The sequence below is a fragment of the Vicugna pacos genome, chromosome 1, assembly GCF_048564905.1.
Source record: "Vicugna pacos chromosome 1, VicPac4, whole genome shotgun sequence".
Lineage (NCBI taxonomy): Eukaryota > Metazoa > Chordata > Mammalia > Artiodactyla > Camelidae > Vicugna > Vicugna pacos.
Genome location: NC_132987.1, coordinates 20,303,781 through 20,320,257, shown reverse-complemented (window position 1 = coordinate 20,320,257; position 16,477 = coordinate 20,303,781). Strand labels below are relative to the sequence as shown.

General features: G+C 36.5%; 1 protein-coding gene across 2 annotated transcripts in view; it reads right to left on the bottom strand.

Annotated features, from left to right (window-relative positions):
* RASA2 (RAS p21 protein activator 2) overlaps positions 1-16,477 on the bottom strand; it is a 111,436-nt gene that overhangs the window by 79,200 nt on the left and 15,759 nt on the right. For both annotated transcript variants that reach the window (XM_072958409.1, XM_072958420.1), the window contains exons 2-3: positions 5,376-5,493; positions 878-981 (exon numbers count right to left, since the gene is read on the bottom strand). In XM_072958409.1, coding sequence (XP_072814510.1) covers positions 878-981; positions 5,376-5,493 — 222 coding nt within the window. The remainder of the gene's footprint in view (positions 1-877; positions 982-5,375; positions 5,494-16,477) is intronic.

Genomic DNA, 16,477 nt, shown 5'->3' with positions numbered 1-16,477 from the left:
ACAGGAGATTTAAAGATAAGTAAGTAGTAAGCAGAAGGATACAGACCATTTGTTAAGTGGTTCAATAGCAAAAGCAGAAACAAATTAGATGGTAGTTAAGAGGTCAAAATCAATTAAAGCCTAATCATTTAAACTGTAGGAGACGAGCATATTCAAATTGGAAATGAGAGATGGAGACAATGAAATTCAGGACACTAAAAAGGGAGAGTAATACATGTAAATTACAGACCTCTACCTGTTATTATAATTCAAAGATAATGGTGCAAAGACCATAAATGTGACACATATGTGGCCAGTTAGCATTGTTCTAGTCCATGCCTACAGATTACACCCCAGCCTCAGACAATTATTTAAGAAATAGTTACTGGTCACCAATATGGCCAGAGAGAAAACATGACTAGATTAAAGTGAATTATTACTTCTATTAGAAAAGCTCCAAAAAAACAGATGTTCTTTGGAGATCAAATACTGTGATCTTTGTATAAAAACATTCTTTGAACCATTTAACAAATACTTACCAAACAGTTACTAAATGTAAGGCAGTCTCTGAGTGACAGTCTCTGCCTTCATAAATATCATATTCAACTAGCGAATCTAGACTTTAAACAACAAAATAATGAACAAGTATAATGAATACTACAGAACGGGACCGATCAGGTACTATGGAAATAGATGAAACCATGACAAGGGGTGGATCAGTTACACCCCTTCCCTGAGGAAGTGTCATACAAGCTGAGCATACAAATTAAAAATCAGGTCCACAAATGAAGTCTAGAGGAAAGGATTAGAAATGTTGAGCATATTTTCAACCCTTTTAGAGGAAGAATGAGTGTAAACACCAATGTTGTGATTAAAGATAATTATGAATAGTACATACCTATACGAAGGTCTCTTTGTAAAACATTCTTATCATAGACATAGAAAGACAAATACTGGAAAGTTCTTGGAATCTCAAAGTAAAATTCTTCACTGAAAAATGGGCTGAAGAGAAAAGGGGGAAAGTTCATTAAATGTAAATTCAACAGTATCCTTAATTAATATTTTCAATAAAATAAATTAAAATTACAAACTAAAACACCATAAAGAAAAGTCTCAATAGCTCCAAAATAATTCTCTATGTTACGTTTCAACTAAATCCTGTACAAACCAAGCTGAACTCTAAAGGACCTCAACTGCCAGGCTGGGCTCTGAAAAAGCAGATTTGCAGGAGTCCTGTGGCCAGCAGACCCAGTAACTGCCTAGGGTCATGCTCACCTGAAGTGGACACAAGAGCTGAGGACAGTGTTGTTCACACCATCATCATCTCAAAAATATGTAAAGCTAAATTAATCACAATAATATAACATCTAAAGTGGGTAATGTTATATAAAATGTTAAACATATTCTTCAAAAAATTAAAACAAGTTATTTTTAATCAACTTTACTGAGGAATAAATTACATATGATAAAATCCAATTTAAAGTGCAGAGGTTGAGGGGGGAGGGTATAGCTCAAGTGGTAGAGTGCATACTTAGCATACACAAGGTCCTGGGTTCAATCCCCAATACCTTCTCTAAAAAATAAGTAAGTAAATCTAATTACTCACCCACCCCCCCAAAAGTGCAGAGGTTAATGACTTTTGATAAAATTATAAACCTGTGTAGCCTCCATCCCAATTAAGATACAGTAACATTTCTATCTCCTCATAAAGTTCCCTTTTGTTTCTCTGCAGTTACTCTACCATACCAGCCACAGTGATCTGATTTCTATCACTAAAGATCTGCTGTAGGATTTCATACAAATGGAATCAAATGGTTAAGTACATTTGTGTCCAGCTTCTTTCACTCAGCTTAATGTCTATGAGATTTTTTTTCCATTTTGTTACACATATCACTAGTTCATTAGCTTTAATTGCTGGATAACATTCCATTTATGAATATTCCACAATCCATTCTCCTAGTGATGTCATCTGACTTGCTTCCAATTTGGGCAATTAAAAATAAAGCTGTATGAATATTTGTACACACAGCCCTTTTACACTTTCAGTTTTTCTGTGTATGTAACTAAAAGTGGAGTTGCTGAGTTAAAGGGTAGGTGAATTTTTAATTTATGGGAAATTGTCAAACTGTTTCCAACCTGATTGTACCATTTTCCACTTCTACCAGCAGTGCAGGAGAGAGCTCCAGGTGCTCTGTATCATTGTCAACTTCTGCTACCAAAAGTTTTTAAAATCAGATATTCTAGTGAATTTGACATGATAAATTTATACCCCTGTGTAATCTCTACCCCAATCAAGATAAAGACATTTCCATCTCCCTAGAAAGTCCCCTTGTACAGTCACTTCATACTATCACAGGGACCAGTGGTCTGATTTCTATCATGATACATTATGTTCAAGAATCTATAGTGATAGAAATGGTTTTAAACTACATTTCCCTGATGACTCATGATGTTAAATATCTTTTCATGTGCTTGCTGGCCATTTGTATATCTTACTTTAGGAAACATCTGTCTGAATTTTCCCCACATATTTTAAAAGGGTTATCTATCTTCTATTTTTTTTTAAAGAAATTTTGGATACAAGTCCTTTGTCAAAATATTTTCTTCCAGGCGTGGCCTGCCATTTCATTTTCTTGCCAGTGTCTGTTGAAGAGCAGAAGGCTCTGATTCTGATAAAATCCAATTTATCAAGTTACCTCTTTTATGGCTGATGCTTTTGGCATCCTAAGTAAAGAAATCTTTGCTTACCCCTAAGTTGCTAAGATTTTCTCCTATGAAACAGCTTATTTTTCTAAATTCATTTTAAAAATGCTATTTTGATATTTAAATTCTCCCATGAAGACATGAATCTCTGAAATGCTAGTTAACATCATCTGTCAAAGTACCTCTTTCCTGAAAATGTTTAAAGAGCAAAAAGATACATTAAAAATGTCACCATAAAATATAATTTCTTCAGGATGTCACGACTTAAAGAGAAGCTGAAATGCAAAGTAAATGACTCTTAAAGAAGTCATTTAGGACCCTGTCCAGAAAACTGCCAGCTCAGCTTTTTAGTTGTTACAATGCCTGGTCAACGTCTGTCAATATGTTTTTCACTTCAAACGTAACCAAAATAAACTTCTAAAAGTTGGTCTGTCACAGTAACTAGTCTTCTATTTAGTCTCAACATAGAAAGCAATACAAAAACAACTATCAGGCAAAGACACAACATGTTTAGGAATTTTCCTCCTTTGCATCATTTTACAAACAATCATAAAATTAAGAAATTCCTTTATATATCACATATCCACACTCAACTATTATTTTAAAAACACATTCTAAGGCCAAATAAGGACAAGATGAGACCTATTCATTAAGTCATCTGTATCACTATATTACCACAATCTCAACAAATTAATCCCCACATCTGGGTGTCCACGTCTTTATTTTATAAATTAATTAATTAATTGATTAATCAATGTATTTGAAGAAAACTTTTCAACAAGGTTGGTAAGGAGCAATGACCAGACTTATTTAAAGCAATACTCTACTATGATCACTGACCTATGATCACGCTTATCACTCCTAAGGAAGTTCCTGGTGTGGAGAAGAGAAGCAGTATTGCTGTTACTTGATTTGTTTACAGACCACCTACTCCTTAAAAGGAGTTAAGGTAGAGATTTAGGAGCTATGGATTCCATGTGTGACTCCTACTTACCTGATATGAAAATTCTATATCCAGACTGCCTATAAAAACTATAATATTCAGAACCCATAAAGATCTAAATGGTATCTGCCGACTTTTGACTTAGCTTATCACATTATACACAAGGGTAGAAAACAATGAAATGAAAGCAAAGTGAGGAAGGCTTTGTACTACAGGTTCTTTCACCCTATTCCACAAGGGAACATGCTAGGGGGGGCACCTAGAATCCAAGAAATATCTAACTATATTGAAATGACCTCAGGTAACCACTGCTAGCCTTAAAATATCTTCCAAGTTGCTATGCATCTAGAAAAATAATTTAAGATGGATAAGAATAATTGGTTTTATAATTTTCCCCAACACAAATATCTGGAAAGGCAAGGGTTTAATACAAACAAACAAAAAAGTAAACTAATTTCAGTTACTCATTTACAAGTCTACATATCAGGAACAACCCAAAGTATTCAATTTATTAAAAATTACTAGTTTTGTAAGTCACTGATTTTTCTGCGATATGGAATCAACATACATTAAGTAACAAATTAAGATTTAAATAGTTTCACGTCCCAATCTCAGTTTTGCTTCTAACTTCCTTTATTATATGCACAAATTATTCAGCCTTTTGGTGACTCAGTTTCATCATTTATAACATGTAAGTAACAACAGAATTCTAATACCACAGGGACAGCTGATTTATGATTAAAGATGTGAAGTGTATTACTTTAACTCTTTTTGGGTTACTAAATATCTCATCCACCGTATGTTCATTCCAACAACTCTCCGTTCCCTAGCTTTAACTCGTACCTCTGAATAAGACTGCATCCTTACAGCACAGCTCTGCACTAGAATTATGTCCACAAACACTATCTGCAGAGAAGAGGCGGTACACTCCAACTTGATGAATTAGAATTTACTATGGTATCCTCAAAGTGCCATTACACTTTCAAAAGATGAGAAATCTACCTAGGAGTTCATTCCCTTACAATGCCCTACTTAGTTAAGTGACTTGTACAAACTTTAAGGGGTAATTTATTCTCAAGAGTAATAAAATAATGATGAACTTTGAGAAAAGTTTGAATGAATGGGCAAAATTTAGCCTAGAGAAAAACCTGAGGTATATGGCAGTTGTTTTCAAAAACTTGAAAGAGTGTCATGTGAAACATGGATTAAACTTGTTCTCCAGAAATCCAGGGGACAGAATTAAAAACAATTAAGAGGAAGATACATTTTGAGGCAATGAAAAGTCACATGAAAGCAAGCACTGAGTCTGTCTTGTTCTCGTGGTTGTATGAATAAACAGCACCCAGCAAGTTCTTGGCATGCAGTACATTCTCCTTTTGATAGACATTAATCAACTAAATGCAACAGTTTTTTAAGAGTCAGAATGGTTCCAAGACCCAACAGGCTGCTTAGGAGGCAGTGAACTCCTTGGTCACTGGAACATTATTAAGCAAATGCCAGATGATCACTTGTCAAAGATAATTGTCAGTATGAACTAAGCATAAGGCATTTAGTCCAGCTCAATGAACATGAAGGATCCTTTAAACTCTGAGATTCCATAATTCTAAAAATAAACTCAGAATGTAAAAGAAAAGTAAAAGTTCCAGATGAAAAATGTCTTCTTGATGATGGCTGCCTAGGAAATGTATGTATAAAATGTTTCAATCAATATATATCATACAAATGATAATTTACCAATTGTTTTACAAACCTTAAAGATTTTTCAACAACTTGGGTACGGTAAACCTCTTCCTGGTCCAAATTTATGGTGCAGAAACAATCTCTCATTTTGTGGGGTCCAAGATATGGCAATAAATTTTTTGCTTCACCTGTTGGCACAAAAATTAAAACTGGTGTTAAAAATCACCACCTGCTATATGCTAAGCCTTATATAGAATAAATTAAATTCAAAAGAACACATAAGATGTAGCACAGAAAAAAAAATCACTGATTAGAGAAAGAAGATGATCAACTTGATCTTAAGGAGTCTGGTGAGACAGAAGGGAGGAGCTGTGTACACAGGGGCGTGTGAGATCATGTTATACCATTGGGTCCCCCCTCCTAGAAAAGGGCAATCCCCCAACTTGTGCCCTCCAACCCATCCCACCAGCGCCACCCCAAAGACTTGTCTCCATAATTAATCCCTCTTTTTTGTATCACCATTAATTTCCCTCTCTACTGGATCATTCCCATCAGCTCATGAACAAGCTTTGGTATTTCCCAATTTTTTTAAAGTACAAAAAAGAAAAAAAAATCTCCCTTGACTCTACCTCCTCCCTCAGGATATTATTCCATTTCTAGACTCCCTTTCACAGCAAAACTTCTCAAAAGCAATCATCTCTAGTCACTGTCTCCAATTCCTTACCTTCTATTCATTCTTTGGTCCTCTTCAGCTTCTAACCCAATAATGACACTGAAACTGCTCTAGCCAAGGTCACCAATGCATTCCATATTGCCAATGGCATGTCTCTGTCCTCATCACACCTGATCTGGCAGCAGTATTTAATACAAGTGGAGGCAAACATCCCTCCTTAAAACTCCCTCTTTCCCTAGCTTCCACACCCAGTATTTCTGGCTTTCCTCCTACATCACTGGCCCTCTGCTGACTTCCCTCCCTTCTCACCTCTAAATGTTGCAATGCTTCAGGGTTCAGTTCTGGACCACTTTCTCTTCTTTCCCTATGCAAATTCCTTCAGGGTATATGGTGTTAATGCTAATGCCTCCCAAATCTGCATTTCCCAGCCTGATTACTGCTCCCCAACACTAGATGTGAACATTCAACTGCCTCCTTGGCTTCTCAAACTCAAGCCCCAAATCATCTGGTTTCTTCCCCAAAGAACACAGGCTTACCCCAGTCTACCACCATCTTCTCTCTTTTTCACTATCCTTCCAAAACCTCCCACCCCTATATCCAACCCATCAGTAAATCCAGCAGACCTCCAAATAAATCCCAAATCCCACCACTTCTTCTTGCCTTCATTAGTATTACCCTACAACCCACCTTCCATCAAGCATGTGATCTTTTAAACACACTATTCAGGTCATTCCCCTACTCCAACACGGTTCCATTTCACTTAGCGTACAAGTCCATTTCTAAATCCCTGTTTTCATGGTCTTCACAGCTCTACTGGACTGTGCTCTTCTCTCTGGCCTCTTCTCCTCCCACTCACCCTCTTCCCTTACATTAACCATGCCCAGCCTGTTCAAGGGGAGGGCCTCTGCCTGGAACGCTCTAACCCTCCCACTCCTTATGGCTGCCTCTTCTTACCACTCAGGTCTCAGCTCAAATGCCACTTCCTCAGAAAAACCCTTCCTGACTATTTTATCTAAAGTAGATAAGCCTGCTACCATATTCTATTTCTGCTTGTTTTCTTGACAGCATTTACAATTAACTGAAACTGTTCATTTTTACTTAAGTTTATTTTTGGTTCCTTCAATTCAAGGCCTGAGAACTTGCTGATCCCCAAGATTTAAAACAGTGACTGTCACACAGGTGACACTTGAGAAATAGTTGCTGAATGAATATTAGAAGAAGCCTGTAAGTCTAGTTTTGAAGTTCTCGTGAGATGAGATGCTCATGGGCTGAAAGGACACACAGAAGTGTGGGCGCTGAAGTCAGACACCAGTGAACTACATTAGGAAAGCAAGGTGGTTGGCACAGGGCAAGAGCATTTCCCTGAGAATCATGAAACGAATGCTCCTGTCTTACCTCTGCCACTAAGCAGCAAACGACTTCAGACAAAGCTCTGAAGAACAGTTTTCCTGATGAAAGCCTGAGCTAGATAAACTCAAGTCTCTTTCTGTTTGTCAACTTTAAAGGCCACTTAAACCAATATATTTTAAAGTCAATCAGAAACTTAAGAAGCACTGATGAAAAACCCAATAACAAATAGTTTTCTAAAATTAAAATTAGAAAATCAATGGAAAGGCACCAGTAAGATACTCATTGTTAAGTCTGTCACTGAGAGGTTAGGAAAAAGGTCAAGGAACCACTTAGACAGAATAAACGTACTTATATTCATCTCAAGTCAGAATCAAGGAATCTAATCTTTAAAAATGACCCTCAGATTGTCTAATGTGAGTTGGCCTTTATAAATACACTGGTTTCCTAACAGAAAAAAATTATATATATTTGAATTTGTATCCATCCATTCTCCTGTTCCACAAGAGACGAGATCCCCCTCCTCTTCTCCAAAGCTCATCCATCTACCGGTGCTCTCTCTACCCCGTTCCCTCCCTCTCACGCTAGGACACTGCCAACCAATTCTATTTCCAATCTTCTCCTTTAAGTCTCTCTTTCATTGACAGCTCCCCTCTGTATAACCCAGAGGGTTTTGGTTTGTTTTCTTTCAACTGAAAATACAACTAGGTCACCATATAAGGTGACAAACAAATTTGGAATTAAATTATAATAAAATGCTCCATATCTAATGAGGGAATCTGGAACACTCAATCACTGCCCTTGAACATGTTGCTGTTTTATTCACATAAGCGCAGTTTTGAGCAAACGCCACTGTATAAGTGTACACGTATTCCACCACCCACCTGTTTAACAGGGAGACAGTGGGGATCATTTTGTCAGCAGAATCTAATGACTTTGACATTGTCAGATATTTACTTAGAATAAATAAAAATTCAACTTCTATGTAATACATAAAATCATAAAATCACTTCTTAGAAAGGCAGTTGTCATAATCTGTACTCTTTTGAGTGTCACTAACTAACGTTCAAAATAAACTACCTTGCAAGTAAATTCATTGAATCAATGCCAGATCACCAATCATGTTAATATGTTGATTAAGTCAGCTATCAAGGCTTTAAACTGTAACTCCAAACTACAGTAGTAATTAATTGGCACTTTATAAAAAAAATCAAAATAATTAGCTGCAACTTAATTTTTAAAAAACAAAAAATGAAGTAACTAATGGTTAGAGAATTAATAAAAATCACGTTGTACCCATTACATCTCTAAGCAGAGATTATTTTAATAGCACACACTTTATATCAAGCTACACAATAAGGTCAGACATCAGGAACTTTAGAATATACTTGTCTTACATGTGATATCTGCGTAGGGCCTCACTAGTTCTAGTTAATTACTGTATATAAATAAGCAAGTGCTTTGGACCAAAAAAATAAAAACACTAACAAAAAATTACTGCTCCTTAAAAGGCAAGCTTCTGGAAAACTTAATTTATAATCTCGCTCCAATCCTTCACCTCCTACTCACAGCTTGAACCTGAAATTTGGCTTCTGATCCTGTCTTTACTAGAACTTTCAAGAACAATAATAATATTAAGTGTTACCAAATCAAAGGACTGCTTTTCTGGTGCAACCTTATTTAACCACACTTTAGTATTTGATAACACTGACCCTTCCTCAATTTACGTAACCCATTCTAATGGTTTTCCATTGACTCCCTTTTTTTGGGCTTTTCATCCACTACCCACACTTTACTGGCCTGTCGATGTCTGTTTCCTGATAGCAGCAGACTTCTCATCATGGCACAGGTGGCAAAGTTCTAAGACTAGTAGCTAAAAGTTACAGCTTCCTAATTTTGCAGGCACCTTTCTGATCCTAAAAGTGGTAATTACGCCCCTCGTGGCCCAGGTGCAATGTGGCTTTTGAACGTCATGCCTGAAAGTTTGACTAGAGTCCGTTTCTTCAGTCTTTCCAACAACTCTATAAGCCACTTAAAATCTTTTATTAAATCTCTTTCTGCTTAAATTAGCTAGAGTTGATTCTGTAACCTAATCCTGACTAGTTTCTCTTATCTTTTCCATTTTTTCTAACAAATCTGAAAATCCCTATCTGGATCAAACATGAACTCAAAAATTATAAAGCAGTGTTTCACTGATAACTACTTTTATTGTTCCATTAGACAATGAGTTGAATAGCAAAGTGTGCACAAGAGGTGAATGCTTCAACTTGGGAAATGGAGACAAATGGATCTTAATTCTCTGTATTGCGGTATCTGCGTCTGGAAAACATTTCTTTGTTTCCCACTTTAGCATTTGGATGTGGTTTTTAAAACACGTTCAATGATACAGGATCATGTTTCCACGAACTTGGTTGTGCCAAACACTCAACATCCAAACCATGTGCACCGTTTCTGGCACCTCCATCTTATCCTCAAATTTACACATCTTATTTTGACTCTAAAGTAGTAAGATTAAAGTAGTCAAGACATTTAATACATTGCTGAGATAGGACACTTGAGCAAGACAGCTGAAATGATGTAAGTGGTTTTTACTTCATTTGAACGAAAGTAAGAAATGTTTTAGCTTATTCTTCATTTAAAAAACTCTGTCCATGCCAGGGTACTACTATATGCAAAAGCAGGTATTTGTCCTACAAAGGCAGATGTACCATTGGTCCTGTAGCAAATAATATATAATCTAATGACATTTACAACTGTCACTATGTCCTTCAACAATGAATCAAGGTCAGGAGGCATATTATTGACAAAACAACTGCTCTTCTATGAAGAAAGGAGGCTGGCTTTCAAACACATCTTTTATTCTATAACAACACCCCTTCTTGTTGAATTCATAACTGGTACTCTTATTAATAACTTTTCTAGTTTACATGACTTACAATATAATTGTTAACCAAAATTTTTTTTAAAACGCTTCTATCCTAAAGAATAGACTTTTAGAGATGAACTAATCTTCCACTGGGCATTTCTTCTCCCTCACAGATGTACTGCAAGTATGCCAAGAACGTCTTCACACTACACATGAGTGGTTTTGTCCAACCATAAAATGCAATAGCCACCTGCCCCTCCATGTGATAGTAACTGTTTCTCTGCATCATATATATCTTGCAACATCATACACAGAGTATATAATAAAATGCAGTATTTAGCTTTGATCCCCATCCTTCACACTGTTACCAGTTACCTTTTAAATATGTAACCAAATATATCACTCATTCAAAAGTCTTCAATGGCTCCACACCATCTACCCCTGCCCCAGGATAAAATCTAAAATTTCTTAGTCTGGCATAAAAACTCTCATGATCTGGCACCACCTACTACTAAATCTTTACCCCCACAAATTATGTTCCAGCAGTACTGTACTTTTGGTCCCTTGAACACACTGTGTTCTCTCATGTCTGCAATGCTATTGTCATGGTATGGGATGCTCTCATCTGATTTTTTTCCCCAAACAGGGAAATCTTTTTCAGGGCATCTTTGTAAAGACTTCCCTCAACTCCTAGGTAGTCATGTCACCCTTTCCTCTACTTCCTACTGCATCTTATATGCACTGCCACTATAAGGATCAAACTGTATTGCACTTGTATTTCATTCCAACAAATATTTATTTAGTGCCTACAGTATGCCAGGCACCTTTCTAAATGCTGGGAACATAACAGTGACTAAAAATAAGTCTGCCCAGTTTGGTGCAGCCACTGTGGAAAACAGTATGGAGATTCCTCAAAAGACTAGGAATAGACTTACCATATGACCCAGGAATCCCACTCCTGGGTATATATCCAGAAGGAACCCTACTTCAGGATGACACGTGCACCCCAATGTTCATAGCAGCATTATTTACAATAGCCAAGACATGGAAACAGCCTAAATGTCCATCAACAGATGACTGGATAAAGAAGAGGTGGGATATTTATACAATGGAATACTACTCAGCCATAAAAACCGACAACGTAACGCCATTTGCAGCAACATGGATGCTCCTGGAGAATGTCATTCTAAGTGAAGTAAGCCAGAAAGAGAAAGAAAAATACCGTATGAGATTGCTTATATGTGGAATCTAAAACAAAACAAAACAAAAACAAACAAAAAACATACAAAGCATAAATACAAAACAGAAATAGACTCACAGACATAGAATATAAACTTGTGGTTGCCAAGGGGGCAGGGGGTGGGAAGAGATAGACTGGGATTTCAAAATTGTAGAATAGATAACAAGATTATACTGTATAGCACAGGGAAATATACACAAAATCTTATGGTAGCTCACAGAGAAAAAAATGTGACAATGAATATATATATGTTCGTGTATAATTGAAAAATTGTGCTCTATACTGGAATTTGACACAACATTGTAAAATGATTATAAATCAATAAAAAATGTTTAAAAAAATAAGACTGCCCACATGGAACTGTTGTGCAATCTAGACAGAGGGGACAAACATCATAAACACTTAAACAAGTAAATACATAATATTTATTGCTATAAAAGAAACAAATATTTACTGCCGAGGAAGAAAAGAAAGTAAGGTAAGAGAGTTAGGGAATGCCCAGAGGTTATAGAGAGGGAGGAGGGCAATTTTTTTTGTATATATATATATGTATTTATGTATGTATATATGTATTTTATATTGAAGTACAGTCAGTTTACAATGTTATGTCAATTTCTAGTGTACAGCATAATGCCTCCATCATACATGAACATACATATATTCGTTTTCATATTCTCTTTCACAAGTTACTGTAAGATACTGAATATAGTTCCTTGTGCTATACAGTTGTGTATTTTATACATGTTAGATTTATTTACACATTTACATATGTATACATATATGTAGTATTCCAGTGTAAAAATGTACCACAACTTCTTTATCCAGTCATCTGTCGATGGACATTTAGGTTGTTTCTGTGTCCTAGCTATTGTAAATAGTGCTGCTATGAACATTGGGGTGCATTATTATCTTTTTGAATTAAGGTTCCCTCTGGATATATGCCCAAGTGTGGGATTGCTGGATCATATGGTAAGTCTACTTTTAGTCTTGAGGAATCTCCATACTGTTTTCCATAGGGCTGCACCAAACTACATTCCCACCAACAGTGTAGGAGGGTTCCCTTTTCTCCACACCCTCTCCAGAATATGGCTTATGGACTTTTGCTTGTATTGTTTGTTTTAAGAGGGGAAGGTAGTTTGGTTTATTCATTGATTTCTGTTTGGAGGTGGTACTGGGGATTGAACCCAGGACCTCTTGTATGGTGAGCATGCGCTCTACCACTTGAGCTATACCCTTCCCCCAATGGTTTGTGGACGTCTGAATGACGGCCATTCTGACTGGTGTGAGGGGATACCTCACTGTAGCTTTGATTTGCATTTCTCTGATAATTAGCGATACTGAGCATTTTTTCATGTGCCTATTGGCCATTTATATATCTTCATTGTTTAGGTCTTCTGCTCATTTTTTTTATTGGGTTTTGTTTTTTGTTTTTGTTATTGAGTTGAATGAGCTGTTTGTATATTCTGGAAATTAAGCCCTTGCCAGTCTCATCACTTGCAAATATTTCCCCCCGTTCTGTAGGTTGTCTTTTCATTTTGTTTACAGTTTCCTTTGCTGTGCAGAAGCTTGTAAGTTTAATTAGGTCCCATTTGTTTATTTTTGCTTTTATCCCTATTGCTTGGGTATTGTCCACCCTAGGACAACACTGCTGAGATTTATGTCAGATAATGTTTGGCCTATGTTTTCTTCTAGGACGTTTATAGTGTCTTATGTCTAAATCTTTAAGCCATTTTGAGTTTATTTTTGTGTATGGTGTGAAGGAGTATTCATGATTTACATGTAGTTGTCCAGTTTTCCCAACACCACTTGCTGAAGAGACTGTCTTTTTACTCCACTATATGTTCTTGCCTCCTTTGTCAAAGATTAATTGACCAAAAGTTTGTGGGTTTCTTTCTGGGCTCTCTATTCTGTTCCATTGTCCCAAATGTCTGTTTTTGTACCAATACCATGTTGTCTTGATTACTGTAGCTCTGTAGTATTGCCTGAAGTCTGGGAGGGTTATTTCTCCAAAATAATTCTTTCTTCAGTAATGCTTTGGCAATTCTGGATCTTTCGTGATTCCATATAAATTTTAGTATTATTTGTTCTAATTTTGTGAAAAATGTCCTGGGTAATTTGATAGGGATCGCATTCAATCTGTAGATTGCTTTGGGTAGTATGGCCACTTTAACAATATTAATTCTTCCAATCCAAGAACATGGGATATCCTTCCATTTTTTTAAGTCATCTTTAATTTCCTGAGTCAACATTTTGTAGTTCTCCATGTAAAAGTCTTTCACTTCTTTGGTCAGATTTATTCCTAAGTATTTTATTTTTTTGGATGCAATTTTAAAAGGGATTGTTTCTTTCCTTTTCTGATATTTCATTGTTAGTGTAAGGAAATGCAACTGATTTCTGTATGGCGATGTTATTTTCTACAGGGAATCAAGATATTTGAGGAGATACTTGAAAGAAATCAATGAGGTTAATGAGCCAGGTAGATATCTGGGGAAAGTGATGGACAAGCAGAGAGAATAAAACATGCAAGGGGCCTGAGGTAGGATAGTTTGGTACACTGATGGAACAGCAAGGAGGTAGTATGGCTGTAAAATAAGCAAAGCAGGAAGAGGGAGGACATGGCAAGAGATGAGGTAGGGGTAGGGAGGAAGCAGGTTAAGTAAGGTCCTGTAGGCCAATGGAAAGTCTTGGGCTTTTCTGAATGAGATGGGAAGCTCCTGAAAGATTATGGACAGAAGGATGGCATGATCTAACTTTTTTTCTAAAGAATCACTGCAGAAGGAAAAGGGTGGAAGCAGGAAACTAGACAGAAAGCTATTATAATAATTTTGATTGGAGGTAAGTCAGACCAGGGGGGCAGTCCTGGCATGGAGAGAAGTGGTCAGTTGGGCTTATATTTTGAAGATAAAGCCAAAAGGATTTTTGATATTTTGGATGTGAGTGTGAGAGAAAACGCGGTCAAGGATTACTTCTCAAAGAGTTTCAGTCTGAGCAGCTGGATGAATAGAGATGCCATTTCCTGAGGAAAGAGCCTCTTGAGAAAGGAGGATCAAGAGTTTGTACTGAGGGGTACAGCTCAGTGGTAGAGTACATGCTTAGCATGTACAAGGTCCTGGATTCAATCCTTAGTACCTCCATAAAAAAAATAATTATAAAGTTAAATTAAAATTTTTAAAAAATCCAGGACCCTCCCCCAACATATAAATAAGTAAGTAAATAAATAAATAGTCTGTCTTGAGTATATTAAGTCTGAGATACTTATTAAATATCCAAGTGCAAATGTCAAGGGGGCAAAGAAGTCCTAGCTAGAGTCAAAATTTGAGAATTATTAGCAAGTACACAATATTTATAAAACCTTAAGACTATACAGGATCACACGTCAAGTAAATGTGAAGAGAAATGAAAAGAGATTTGAAGACTTCCCTCAGAGCTCTCCATCATTTTGCGTTAGTAGGGTTAAAAGAAGGAACCACCAGCAAAGGAGACTGCTACATGTCTCTTTGTTGAACTATAAACAAACTCTAAGGGACAGGACCAATTATTAGCATCATGCTTAGTTTATAATAGACAATGAAAATCTACTGAATAAGTGTATCTATGTGTATGTTTATAACTTTAGCATGGGCAAAGAAGAGGTTCTAATATCACATCACAAATGATAAAATTCCATATAAACTACTTTTTATAAGTTTATAAGCTTGATACAAGTTGATCTACATCAACTGCTCCAAAGGTTTAAAAAGAAAATATTCCCTGTATACAGTTACCAAAAGCACTAAATTTAAGTCTTTATAGCGTTACTACAGAGATATCACATTGAAAATAAACAAACCAACTCTGAAATGCACACATTCAAATGTTTACTGGGTGCCTACTAAGATGCTAGGGATGCATTAGTGAGAAAAACAGACAAAATTATGTCCTCATTGAGCTAACACAGATGGTCAGATAGATAACAAATAAGATCAGTAAGTAAAAATAGCACGTTAGTATTAAGCAGGAATGGGCACCACATGAAATGGCAGAGGGAGGGGAACCAAAGAAGGCTCTTCCTAGAAGGTAACTTCTGCATAAATGCCTGAAGAAAGAGGGAAGACAAGCAAATATTTTATGGAAAATATCTTTAGTCATTCGCAAAGAGCGAACAATTTAAACCAACAAGATAAACACCACTGGGAATCAAAATTGATAAGATAACTTAGATTAACAGAAATAGAAAGAAGGCCAATTCTCTGTGTACAAGATCAGTGACTGTGCAAAGGTCACCAGGAGTAAATCCAGATACTACCATACAAATTTTACCTAGGACTGGAATTCCAAATATCAGGCTCCTGGGTAGAGATTCTGGTGTACATGCTTCCGGACGTAACGTGAATATGCACACGTGCGCTTATGTGTACGTTTTATAGGGGACTGCCTGCATGCATGCATTTGTATCTATAGTTTGTATGTGTGTTTCTGTGCCCTGGAGGGAGATACTACTGGGATAAATAAGAAAAGAAGATAAATATTTATTAAACAGCTGGATGCTCCAACACAATGCTAAATATTTTCTCAAATACCTCATTTGGTCTGTACAACAACCCTGTGATGTAAGCATTACTGTTCCTGTTCTCTTTTATAATTTTTTAAAAATTCAGTTATAGAGCTGGTACCGTGATTTAACAGAAATCAAACTCCAAAGCCTACTCTTTCCATTCCTCTTAATGTCTTTCTGAATACAGCAGCTCTGAGAGGAATAGACAGCTATTCCTTTCTGAAATTATCCTAAGAGATCCTGCAGTGTATTTCAGAGAGGCCCGATCTATTTCAAAGGTACTTCTTCTGTACAGAAGTAAGAGCCAACACAGACCCCAGTGTGATTAACCCCCAAGAGAAACTGCAAAGGGCCAGGGTCCTGGGCAAGATGACCCTAACACAAAGATTATTTGGAGTAGGAGGAAAGCTCAATCATAATAATAGCTGTCATTTACTGAAGAAATAAACGTATTACACGCAGCAGATGTTTTTTACGGACTTCATACATATCATTTCACTCAATCTTTTTAA